General features: G+C 44.9%; 1 protein-coding gene across 1 annotated transcript in view; it reads right to left on the reverse strand.

Annotated features, from left to right (window-relative positions):
- Positions 1-2,403: 2,403 nt before the first annotated feature.
- cwc25 (CWC25 spliceosome associated protein homolog) overlaps positions 2,404-13,231 on the reverse strand; it is a 28,126-nt gene continuing 17,298 nt past the window's right edge. The window contains exons 9-10 of the mRNA XM_038779047.1: positions 12,443-12,604; positions 2,404-4,066 (exon numbers count right to left, since the gene is read on the reverse strand). Of these exons, the coding sequence (XP_038634975.1) occupies positions 3,952-4,066; positions 12,443-12,604 (277 nt within the window). The 3' untranslated portion in view covers positions 2,404-3,951. The remainder of the gene's footprint in view (positions 4,067-12,442; positions 12,605-13,231) is intronic.

Below are 13,231 nucleotides of genomic sequence, written 5' to 3' on the forward strand. Positions count from 1 at the left end.
CTTGATGCAGTGGAAAGATGCGAGGCCCCCAAGTGTGGAGACCTGGATCAGTGACATGGTGGGATTTATAAAATTGGAGAGGGTCAAATTTGCCCTGAGAGGATCAATACAAGGTTTCTATAAACGATGGCAGCCTTTTCTGGACTTCCTGGCTCAAAGATAGGTATCTTGGTCAATAGCAGCAACAACCCAGAGGGGAGCGGGGGGGGGGGGAATGTTCCTTATTATTGTTTCTATTTTTTTCTATGGTTATGTAACTTAACATTGTGTTAATTTAAGTTGTTGTTAATATGTTTTGTTGTTCATTGAGGATGGGCGAATGTTTATTTTTTTTTTTTTTTTTAAATTTAGATTACCCAATTATTTTTTCTATTAAGGGGCAATTTAGCGTGGCCAATCCACCTACTCTGCACATTTTTGGGTTGTGGGGGCGAAACCCACGCAGACACGGGGAGAATGTGCAAACTCCACACGGACAGTGACCCAGAGCCGGGATCGAACCTGGGACCTCAGCGCCGTGAGGCGGTTGTGCTAACCACTAGGCCACCGTGCTGCCCGGGCGAATGTTTATGATTACTATCATTATTGTTATTGTTGGTATTTTATTACGGTTCGTTGTTGTTTGTATAAATACAAAATTTTTCAATAAAAATTATTTTTTAAAAAAAATGTTAGTTATGGGCAGCATGGTGGCCCACTGGTTAGCACTGCTGCCTACGGAGCTGAGGACCCAGGATCAACCCTGGCCCAGGGTTACTGTTGTGTGGAATTTGCACATTCTCCCCGTGTCTGCGTAGGTTTGATGTGCAGGTTAGGTGGATTGGCCACGCTAAATTGCCCCTTAATTGTAAAAAAAATTATTGGGTACTCTAAATTTATGTTAAAAAATTTGTTAGTTAGAAATATTAGAAATAAGGGTTCGCACAGTGGTTAGCACTGCTGCATCACGGCACCAAGGACACAAGTTTGATCCCAGCCCCAGGTCACTGTCCATGTGGAGTTTGCACATTCTCCCCGTGTCTGCGTGTGTCTCACCCCCACAACCTAAAGATGTGCAGGTTATGTGGATTGGCCACAATAAGTTGCCCCTTAATTGGAAAAAAAAAAGAATTGGGTACTCTAAATTTAAAAATATTAGAAATAAATTATAAATTGTGTTGGGGCGGCATGTGGCACAATGGTTAGCACTGGGACTGCGATGCTGAGGACCCGGGTTCGAATCCCCAGCCCTGGGTCACTGTTCATGTGGAGTTTGCACATTCGCCCCATGTCTGCATGGGTTTCGCCCCCACAACCCAAAGATGTGCAGATTAGATGGATTGGTCACGCTAAATTGCCCCATTAATTGGAAAAAAAAATAATTGGGTAGTCTAAATTTTTTTTAAAAATTGTGTTGATCTGGTGTTCCCATGGCAGAAATGATGGAAATCTTGAAGTCATTTAATTTCCATCGTACCTTCATTTTTGTTCCAAAATATTGTTTTCCCTTTTCATGTCACAAAAAATGTAAATATGTTTCAAACTCTGGGAATTACCTAGTCTTATTCCTAGAAATTATTTGTTTCATTTTAAATTTTGCCCTTCACAAAATATTAAAGTTGTGATTTTCTTCACTAATATAGTTTTACTCTAAAGTTACTTCCCTCCCGTTACTCGAAGGCAATGCTTAGTTTTGCTGCAGCTTTGTTAATTTGCAGCACTTTGGTCTAACCAATCTGGTCAGCACACTTTAGGAAGGACGTTAAGGCCTTTGAGTGGGTGCAGACCTCGTAGAGGTATTCAGATTTGAGTGGGCTTGATGGGAGTAAATGAGGAGGAACCTTTTCCCTCTGGCAGCATGGCCAGTAACCAGAGATCATAGATTTAAGGCAAAGAGCTGGAGAGGAGATGAGAATTGTTTTAACACAGCGAGTTATATTCGGAATGCAGTAATTGAAAAAATGGTGAAAGCAGATTCAAGAATGACTTTCAAAAAGGAATTGGATAAATAGTTAAAGGGGAAAATAATTACAAGGTTATGGGAAAAGAGCAAGGGAGTGGGACTAATTGGATAGCCTCTGTTGTATGATTCTAATCCGCTCCAGGTTGCAGATCAGATTGAAGAGACTGTCCCCAAACTTTGGCAAAGGGTGTTGTGGAAAGCTCTCTTTTAGCTTATGGATGAGGTAAATCTTCCAGAATGGAGACAACAGATAAAGAGATGTGCAACAGCTTGGCAATTGCAAATTTGAGCATCCCCAGTCCTTTTTAAACTACGAGTGGGGACCAAGATACCTAAACATAATACCACTTAACATAAATAAGGTTCACTCCCTGTCCTTTTGTATTTTGTACATTCATTAGAGTCTATGGATGTATCATCACATATTGTAACTGACCAAAGGAATATTGAAACGTTTTGAAAACCAGTTTGAAGATGTTTTTATTATATTTTGAAATGTACAAAATAACCATAAAATTAGAAACTTCTTTGCCAATGTAATTATTCAATCCTACACAAGCTTTCATAAAAATATCAAATAAATTGCCAAACACACTCGGTTATTTACAGGTTAATTTGGAAGGAAGGTGTCATATTTGACACTATATGCTTCAGGTAGCTAAATACTGATAATTATTTACACTAGATACAGGTTGCTGTAGCAGAATCAGTAAAATATGGTCTTCTTCGCCTCCCGACTGGTTGAGAAGTATGTACATATGGTGTCATAATCATTGGACAAGGTATCTGTGGAAAAAGAATGCTGGATGGAGCCTGTTCCATGGATCTGCCAGCTGGCTGTTCATAACCTCACTTACCCAAAGGGCACACAGCAGGTTAAGAGCTTAAAACATTTGTTGGGAGTGGCATGATGGCAGCTTGACTCAAACTTCCTCAATATCATCAATATTTTGGGAATGTGGGTGAGGAATTGCAGTAAACAAATGCAGTCAATCCGAAAAAGATTTTTTGGGGGGGGGGGGGGGGAGAATTTATCTCCTGGTTGAGAATTGGTGCACAATGGATGAAGAAAAGAATTTTAAATTCACAATGAATGTACATCTAGATCTCCCTATAATCCTACGTAGGGCATATAAATCCTGTTCTTAAATCTTACTTCCTATTATCTGGTAACACTCTTCTATCAACATTTACGATTATAATGTATCTTATATCAGCAGTTTCTATTTAATTTTGTTATGTGAACTGTAACAATGTAGCTGCAGTTTTCATTAGACATCTGGAGTGAGTTTCCGGAATCTCTCTCCCAACTCCGTCATCTTGTACTATATACAACACTGGCTAACACCACAGATATTTACTAATCTGGATGGAACAATTATGTGCCTAGTGTGTGCGCGTCTGCCATATCCCAGGGGTCACATCTTGTTATTTTTTAAGAGCAAGCGGTTCCAAGTGCCCTCTGATTTTCCTCAGTGTTTTAAGAGTGGTGGCCTTAGAGGAACAAGCCAAGTTAGCATCTAAACATCAACCATTTTGGACCCTGCACAATTCACTAGGAGTTTAATGGTCAGCGCTGGAGGGTTTGGGCGTGACAATTCCCCAGGTACAAATAGGGCAATTCTATTGGCCTTTAGTCCTTTTATGCATCGAAGATTTTATCAGTGAGATCAAACATTTCTGGTGGGAAAACTTGTTCGAGACAAAATCAATCTTAAGCAAGGCGTTTTCTGTGTATTCGAGTCCTTATCCCTGAGCAAAGGTGATTTCTAGGTCCTGATTTTTAAAAAATGCAATACAAAAACAAAGTGCTGGAAATTCTCAGGTCGGGGAGCAGCTGTGGAGAGAGAAAAACAGTTACCGTTTTGAGTCCAATGACTTCTTCAGGACTCTCCTTTTGTTTCATTCGATATTTGTACAAGGAAAGGCAAAATCGGCAGCGGGTATATTTTCTAGATACTGCTCCCTCCAGCAGGACCCCAGCTCATGTACACACTGCAAGGCCAAGTTCACTTCCTCATGAAGTTCTTCTCCAGGGCTGCAGGTGTCCGCTGAATGGAATAGATATTGCGTTTCACACGATCTTCTACTGAAGACGTGGCGGTGCTTTGTAGCTTCATTTTGCTGCAAGGAAAAAATAAAAACAAATATAAAAAACTGTGCCTGGTGAAGTGCAAATATTTTAACCAATAGCAAACAGCTTTTTAAGAAAAAAAGTAAAATTTTCCAAAAACATTTCCTCACGTGAATCTGTGAAATCACTCGACAGCTTTGAGACAGGACAATTACAGAGGAATACCCTGTAAAAGTGTTTACACGCTGGATCAAGAGGCCATTTGTGGATTGCGAATTTTCAAAGACAGACTCGACGAGTCAACTGGAGAACCCATGATCCTTGCCAAGCTTGAAAAGCTTATCCCCCCCAAGCACTCCCACCCCATCAAACCTTTTCCCCCAAGAGAGTGCAGGCTCTTTTTGTTGGTCTCTGGGAAAGCATAAAAAACATTGGCCCTGTAACCATACATCTCAACCCCAGTGTTTTGAATACGTTGCTGCTCTAGACGATTGTATTACAACATCATCCGCTACTATTGTACCCCAATGCCCTCGTCAATTTCCCATGGGAGTGGCACAAGGGAGTTCAGGACCAAGTATGGTTTTGGGGTGAAGTAGGGAGGGTTTGAAGACAGTGACCAACTGGATCAGAACGTGCAGATATATTCAATCCCCGTTTTAAAGTTGCTGTTGTTATTTAAAGATTGTTTTCATTTTTATGTAATTATAGTTGGTTGGGTGACGGGTGGGACTCCTGGGGGGGTTAGGGGTTGGGTGCTGTAAGAGGGCTTGGGGATGTCTGAAGTGGGGGCCCCCCCAGGACCACATAGCGGGGTGTCGTCACTTGGGATGGGGGGGGGAGGCGGGGGGGTGAGGTAGTGCCCATGTGTGTGGGGGTGACATTCCCCACGTGCAGGGGGGGGGGCCTTTCAGATTGGTGGGCCGATCTCAGAGTTCAGCTCTCCAATGCTGAACTAAACCGGTGAGAAATGCCCAGGGCCCCAAAAAGTGACTACGTGTCATTGAATAGCGGTGGGGGATTTCCATAGTCCCATTTAAAATCAGGAAGCATGGATATAAAGAGAATCCTACATGAAGTTATATACAGTACCCACATATGACCTCAAGCCTTTTTGCAAACCATTTATTTTTTAAAATATTTTTATTAAAGATTGTTCATTTTTAATAAATAACCATAAAAACAAGGATGTTACAATTTACATTGTAAAAGAAACACAACCAGGGCGGCACAGTGGTTAGCACTGTTGCCTCACGCTGCCGAGAATCCGGTTTCAATCCCCGCTCTGGGTCACTGTCCATCTGGAGTTTGCACATCCACCCTGTGTCTGCTTGGGTCTCACCCCCACAACCCAAAGATGTGCAGGACACATGGATTGGCCGGGCTAAATTGCTCCTTAATTAGAAATTCTTTTGAAAAATAAATTTAAAAATAAAAGAAACACAACCAACAATAGAAATCACATCTAAAAAAAAGCCCACCCCTCAACCGTAAACTAAACACCCCTCCCCTAACAACGGACGGTAACTAACTCTTTACAAAAGGAAATGAATGGCTGCAGTCGGAGGCAAAACTCCTCAACTGACCCCCTGACGGTGCATTTTGACCTCCTAATGCAAAAATTCTATGAGGTCACTCAACCAGAGTGGGAATCCTCCATCAAAGCAGAACTTGCCTGTGAACTATTAACGAGGCACGGTGAGAACATCCGCCTTCACCCCTGTCTGCAGCACCGGTGAGTCCGATACCCTGAAAATGGCCACCAAAGGACAAAGCTCCAGTCCGACATATGAATTATGGAATTAAAGGAGATGCAAAAGCTTAGCAACTTGGGACATGACCAGAGCACACGAGTGAGGTTAGCCGGCCCACTAAGAACACTGCTCACACTTGTCTTCCACTCCCCCAAATAAATCACATCCTAGCCATGGTCAGATGAGCCTTATGCACTATCTTAAACTGGATCAGGCTGAGCTGTGCACAGGAGGACGTGGAGTTTACTCGATGGAGGGCCTCACTCCGGGTCCAAAGTAGGTCTCAGTTCCCCCTCCCACTTTGCCTTCACCTCATCCACCGGGGTCGACTCCATAGTGGAGACTGGATCTGTAACATAAAGGAGGTCGCCTGCATGCCAAAGACATCCTCTGTTCCCTCCCTCCCCGCCTTATCCCCTTCCACTTATCAGAAGATTGCAATGCAATGGCCAATGACTCGATTGTTAAGGCAAACAAAATCGGAGTAGCGGACACCCCTGTCTTGTACTTCTGTTCAACAAAAAGTACCCCAGGCTCACGGCGATACTGCGGATACTAGCCAGGGGGGCTTTGTACAATAGTCAAACCCACAAAATGAACTTTTATCCCAAACCAAACCAAACCACCCCAGGACCTTGGAAACATATCCCCATTCCATTCTATCAAACGCTTTCTCGGTGTCCATGGATACAATAATCTCTGGCTTGGGCTCAGGAGAGGGGGAATGAACAATATTCAACAACCGTCGTATATTGGCTGACAATTGCCATCCTTGGCAAAGCCTGTCTGGTCTTCCGCAATCACTTCTGGGAGACAGGACTCTAATCGCATCACCAACACCTTGGCTAGCAGTTTGTGTCTGCGTCCAGAAGCGATACATCCAGTGGGGTCCTTGTCTTTTCCAGGATAAAAATAATAGAAGCCTGCACGTGCAGCAGGCAATGAACCCCCGGGACAAAGAGTAATTTGAACATATCCAATATTAATGGAGTCAACCGACCCGTAAACCTCTTGTAGAACTCAGTGGGGAACCCTTCAGAGCCTGGGCCTTTAGCCATTTGCATTGATCCAATACCTTCCAATATCTCCTTAGGGCTGCAACTCCTCCCATCTCTCTCTCCACAAGGGGAAGGACACCTTTCTAAAAATGTGTTCATGTCCCAACTCTCCTTGTAGGCGCTGATCTATAAAGATTTTTGCAAAACGTATTGAACGTTGCACTGACAGCAGTTCACACTGTGTCTGCAGTTTCTTCCTGCTCACCAGCAACTCCGGGGGAAGGGTCAAGCGAGTACCAATGGTCCACCTTAAGGACAGAATGCATCAACCTCTGCCGCTCCACCCCCGAAGGCTTTTTCATATTCGCCTGATAGGAGATTATCTCCCTTCTACTATCCGCCTTAAGGGCTTCCTACAATGTGGAGGGTGAGACAGACTCTATTTTTATTAAACCTGGCATATTCCTCAATGGCAGAAGACATACGACCGCGAAAGTTTTTTTTCTGCTAATAGCGCTGTATCCAATCTCCACAGTGGGTGCTAAGAGGGGCCCGACTCCAGAACCAAGTCCACAAACTGCGGCACATGGTCCAATATTACAATTGCCGAGTACTTCGCCTTCCTCACCTTGGGGAGAAGGGACCTACCCACCAGAAAAAACGTCAATCCTTGGGTAAACCTGATAAACATGGGGGAAAAAGAAGAAAACTCCTGATCTCTTGGATGTAAAAAAACACCATGGATCCACCTCCAACATCTGCTCCATAAAGACTATCCCAATGGAGCAACGTAGGCCTCAATCGATCCACCTTCGTATCTAGTACACAGTTTAAATCCCCTCCAAAAATTAGTTGCTGCGAGTCTAAGTCAGGAATGGCCCAAGAGCGTAAGAAACTAGAGAGTCGTGAGCACAGCCCAATCCATCACGTGAACCAACCTCCCATCCACTGACTCTGTTAACACTTCTCGCTGCCTTGGGGAAGCGGGCAGCGTAATCAAAGATCCCTCCCACCCAGGTTACTCTCTCTTCCAACTGCTCCCATCGGGCAGGGGATACAAAAGTCTGAGAACACGCACTAACAGGTTCAAAAACAGCTTCTTCCCCGCTGATATCAGACTCCTGAATGACTCTCTTGTGGAATGAACTGATCGCTTCACACATCTTCTCTACTGAGTAGTTCTACACTCCGTATAGCTCACCTGTTGCCTGTGCCCATGTATTTTACATTGTGTGGTATGTCCTACGTTTTTTTTCATGTATGGAGTGATCTGTCTGGACTGCATGCCGAACAATACTTTTCACTGTACCTCGGTACACGTGACAAAACAAATCCAAATCCTTCCTGCGTCGTTGGTATGGGCATCGATTTCCCTTCTACTAAAAATGGACAAGAATCCCGTGGAGTGCAGGTTGTACCGTCCTATTTCAGTACTTAATGTGGACGCCAAGTGTTGAGGTTGGAATCCCGTCTTCCTATGGTGATTGAAGATCAGACTTGATTTGTTAAGGGCTGGCAATCATCGTCCAGTGTGCAGCAATTGCTGAATGTGGTTCTTTCCATGTCTGACTTACCCGATCCAGAGGTAATCGTCTCGTTAGATGCCATAAAGTGGGTATCTTTTTGTGGTTTTGGAGAGGTTCAAGATGTGGCCCAAGTTTGTGTCATGGATACCCCTGTTGCATAAGGCTCTCTCAGCTCGTGTTCGTACCAACACCACGAGCTTGGGGTACTTTAAATTAAACAGGGGAACGAGACTCTGCCTCCCCCAACCCCTCTTGTTTGGTTTGGCCATCGCTTTGAGAGCTTTGGTTAAGTGCAAGGGGATAATTAGGGGAAGGGTGGTGTAGGGTATCCCGGTATGCGGACAGCCTTTTATTTTACATTACGGACCCGGTCCCTATTGTGGGTGATATAATGGAACTACTGAGGTGCTTTGGCTCCTTTTCCAGATACAAGATATATCTGGAAACGAGTGAGTGTTTCCCATTGAATCAGTAAGGGGAGCCAACCTGGGGTTGCTTCCATTTCATAGAATTTACAGTTTAGAAGGGGGCCATTCGGCTTATTGAGTATACACGGCCCCTGGTAAGGGCACCCTACTCAGGCCCACACCTCCACCCTATCCCTGTAACACGTCATTTAAAAAAATTAATTTAGAGCACCCAATTATTTTTTTTTCCAATTAAGGGGTAATTTAGCTTGGCCAATCCACCTAACTTGCACATTTTTGGGTTGTGGGATGTCCTAAAAGGTTAAGTGGGGTTACAGGCCCGGCTCTGGGTCACTGTCCGTGTGAAGTTTGCACATTCTCCCCGTGTCTGCGTGTGTTTCGCCCCCACAACCCAAGATGTGCAGGCTAGGCGGATTGGCCATGTTAAATTGCCCCTTAATTAGAAAAAAAATGAATCGGGTACTCTAAATTTTAAAAAAAAGGATAGGGGCTGGAGATAGTGGGCAATTTGTTTCTCGAGGGGCGGTTTGCCAGTTTAGAGGAACTGATGAAAAAGTTTGGACTCTCAGGTTCAAATTCATTCAGATATCTCCAAGTACGCACTTTTGCAAGACGGATTTTCCCGACAATCCCCCCATGACGGCGCCAAAATCTCTAATAGAGAGGGTCCTTTCACTCACGGGGGTCAGAGGAAGGAGACACTTCCGGTATTTATGGATGGATTTTGTTGGAAGATTCGGTTTCAGTGGAGGTGGTTACGGGCTCAGTGGGAGGAGGGGTTGGAGCCCATATTGGATCATGACATGTGGAGTGAGGCCCTTCGCAGGGTTAACTCCACGTCCTTGTGCACAAGACTTGGTTTGATCCAACTCAAGGTCGTTTTTAGGGCACACCTGACCAAGTCCAGAATGAGTAGCTTCTTTTTAGGGGTGGAGGACTGGTATGAGCACTGTTCAGGAGGTCCGGCTAATCACACACACATGTTCTGGCCTTACCCCATGCTTGTGGGGTTTTGGGTCTTCTTCTTTAGCACCATGTCAGTGGTTTTGAAGATTGAGCTGGAGACCTGACCTGTAGTGGCCAATATTTGGGGTGTCAGACTCGCTGCAGATGGGCGCAGGGCCGATATCCTGGCCTTCACCTTGCTGATTGCCTGGAGGCGAGTACTGCTGGGGTGGAGGCCTCAACCTCTATCCAGCGCCTCGGTGTGGCTGGAGGATCTGATGAGATCTTATACCTCGAGAAAGTCAAGTACACCATGAGGGGAGCAATCGAGGGGTTCTATCAGAATTGGCAGCCTTTTATTGTTTATTTCAAGGAATTGGTCACCGTTAGTTGTTGGGGGGATGGGGATTTTAGGTTTTGTGAGGGGCTATTCTATTTTTCTGCATTTTATAGTCGATATATGTAAATTTGTTTTTTTTTATATTGTATTTTCTAAATGATAATATATTCATTTTATAAAAACGGACATGAGGAGGAATTTCTTCACCCAGAGGGTGGTGAATCTGTGGAACTCATTATCATAGAATTTGCAGTGCAGAAGGAGGCCATTCGGCCCATCAAGTCTGCACCGGCTCCTGGAAAGAGCACCCTACCCAAGGTCAACACCTCCACCCTATCCCCATTACCCAGTAACCTCACCCAACACTAAGGGCAATTTATCATGGCCAATCCACCTAACCTGCACATCTTTGGACTGTGGGAGGAAACCGGAGCACCCGGAGGAAACCCACTCACACACGGGGAGAATGTGCAGACTCCGCAGAGATAGTGACCCAAGCCGGAATTGAACATGGGACCCTGGAGCTGTGAAACAATTGTGCTATCCACAATGCTACCGTGCTGCCCAGAAGGCTGTGGAGGCCAAGTCACTGAGTGTCTTTAAGACAGAGATAGATAGGTTCTTGATTAAGAAGGTGAATCGGGGGAGAAACATATCAACCATAATCGAAAGGCGGAACAGACTCAATGGGTCGAATGAACTAATTCTGTTCCTATATCTTATGGTCTATGAGTGGCAGAGCACTTCCAGCACATTGTTTTCATGACCTCACTATGCTGCTTGCTCTCTACTGACCTCTGCTGTAAAATGTGCCAATGGGAATTGTGCAAAGGCTAGATCAGATCGACATTAAGGAAGCTTCCAATCATTTGCAATTTCAACTCACCACCTTGCTCCCATGCGCACATTTTGGTCCGTGGCCTGCTGTAATGTTCCAGTGAAGCACAAGACAAACCAGACGAACGGCACCTCATCTTCGATTGGGCAGTCTTTTGACTTAACATTGAGTTAAAGAGCTTCAGACCAGGAACTCTCTCCTCCGTTTTGATGCTTTTTTCACAGCCCTGTTCCCCACAGTGCCATCTGTAACCTGTTTTGTTTTCAGAGTGCTGATCCTTGCTCTATTAACACATTCTGCTACCTTATCTTTAATGCCAGGATCAGCACCGTTGTTAATCCTTAATGCTACCATTAACCCCCTTCGATTCCCGGCTGGGTCACTGTCTGTGCGGAGTCTGCACGTCCTCCCCGTGTGTGCGTGGGTTTCCTCCGGGTGCTCCGGTTTCCTCCCACAGTCCAAAGATGTGCGGGTTAGGTGGATTGGCCATGCTAAATTGCCCGTAGTGTCCTAAAAAGTAAGGTTAAGGCGTGGGGGGTTGTTGGGTTACGGGTATAGGATGGATACGTGGGTTTGAGTAGGGTGATCATGGCTCGGCACAACATCGAGGGCCGAAGGGCCTGTTCTGTGCTGTACTGTTCTATGTTCTAACACTCCCTTTTGTTTTGTGTCGACATCTTTGTCAATGTCTCCTGAACTCCCACTTATCCCTGTCCTTTTCTGCTCCATCTTCTGCACCTCGCCAACTATGTGCTCCATGGGGCAGCACGGCGGCACAGTGGTTAGCATTGCTGCCTACGGCGCTGAGGACCTGGGTTCGAATCCCGGCTCTGGGTCACTGTCCCTGTGGAGTTCGCACATTCTCCCCGTGTCTGTGTGGGTTTCACCCCCACAATCCAAAAGATGTGCAGGGTAGGTAGATTGGCCATGCTAAATTGCCCCTTAATTGGAAAAAATAATTGGGTACTCTAAATTTTTTTTTAAAGTTTATAAAAAAAACCAAAACTATGTGCTCCATCACATTTGTACCCATCATCCGCTCTGAAGAGTCATCCAGGCTCGAGATGTTAACTCTGTTTCTCTCTCCACAGATGTTGCCAGACCTGCTGACCCTTTGCAGCATCTGTTTTTATTTCAGATTTACAGCATCTGCAGTATTTTGCTTTTATTTTAGTTATATCGTGGGCAGCACGGTGGCACAGTGGTTAGCATTGCTGCCTCACGGCGCTGAGGACCCGGGTTCGAATCCTGGCCCTGGGTCACTGTCCGTGTGGAGTTTGCACATTCTCCCCATGTTTGCGTGGGTTTCACTCCCACAACCCAAAAAGATGTGCAGGATAGGTCGGATTGGCCATGCTAAATTGCCCCTTAATTGGAAAAAATTGGGCACTCTAAATTTTTTTTTTTTAAATAAAAATATTTTAGTCATATCGCAATGTGGCTTCAGAAAATAAGGGAAGTAAATTGAGATGGCAGCCAAAACAAAAGAAGTATATCAATAACAAATACAACCTCAGCAAAAATCAAGGAGCTGGCAAGAATCACTTACTGGTACAATCTGGATAGCAAAGAATAAACTCTGCCACTTCATACTTACTGGAGAAATTTTCCTTCTCTAGTGGTGTTTCTTTCCAGTTCCTGCTCCTTTTCGTCTTCCTCTTTGTACTGTCTAATGTTACATTGCCGAGCTTTGTCATTCCATTTTGCATCCTCCATCATCTCTTGCCGCCTGCGTTCCAGCTCCTCAGCTGAAAGCTTTCTGTAAAATCAAAGCACATGCATAGCACTGAAGTGCTTCATTGCAGACTGAGTGGTCTTTGCTGGCAGGTACAAAGACCTACACACAAAGGGTCTAATAATAACAATCTTCATTGTTGTCACAAGTAAGGGCAGCACGGTGGCGCAGTGGTTGGCACTAGGACTACGGTGCTGAGGACCTGGGTTCGAATCCTGGCCCTGGGTCACTGTCTGTGTGGAGTTTGTACATTCTTCCCATGTCTGCATGGATTTCACCCCAACAACTCAAAGATGTGCCGATATGGTGGATTGGCCATGCTAAATTGCCCCTTAAATTGGAAACAAAATAATTGGGTACTCTAAATTTATATTTTAAAAATTATTGGCACAAGTAGGCTTACATTAAGACTGTAATGAGGTTATTGTGAAAATCCCCTAGTCGCCACACACCAGCACCTGTTCAGGTACACAGAGCGAGAATTTAGAATGGCAAATTCACCTAACAGCACATCCTTTGGGAATTGTGGGAGGAAACCGGAACATCCGGAGGAATCCCACACAAACATAGGGAGAACGTGCAGACTCTGCAGACAGTGACCCAAGCCGGGAATCGAACCTGGGACGCTGGCGCTGTGAAGCAATAGTGCTA

Source organism: Scyliorhinus canicula, chromosome 19 (genome assembly GCF_902713615.1).
Source record: "Scyliorhinus canicula chromosome 19, sScyCan1.1, whole genome shotgun sequence".
Taxonomy (NCBI): Eukaryota; Metazoa; Chordata; class Chondrichthyes; order Carcharhiniformes; family Scyliorhinidae; genus Scyliorhinus; species Scyliorhinus canicula.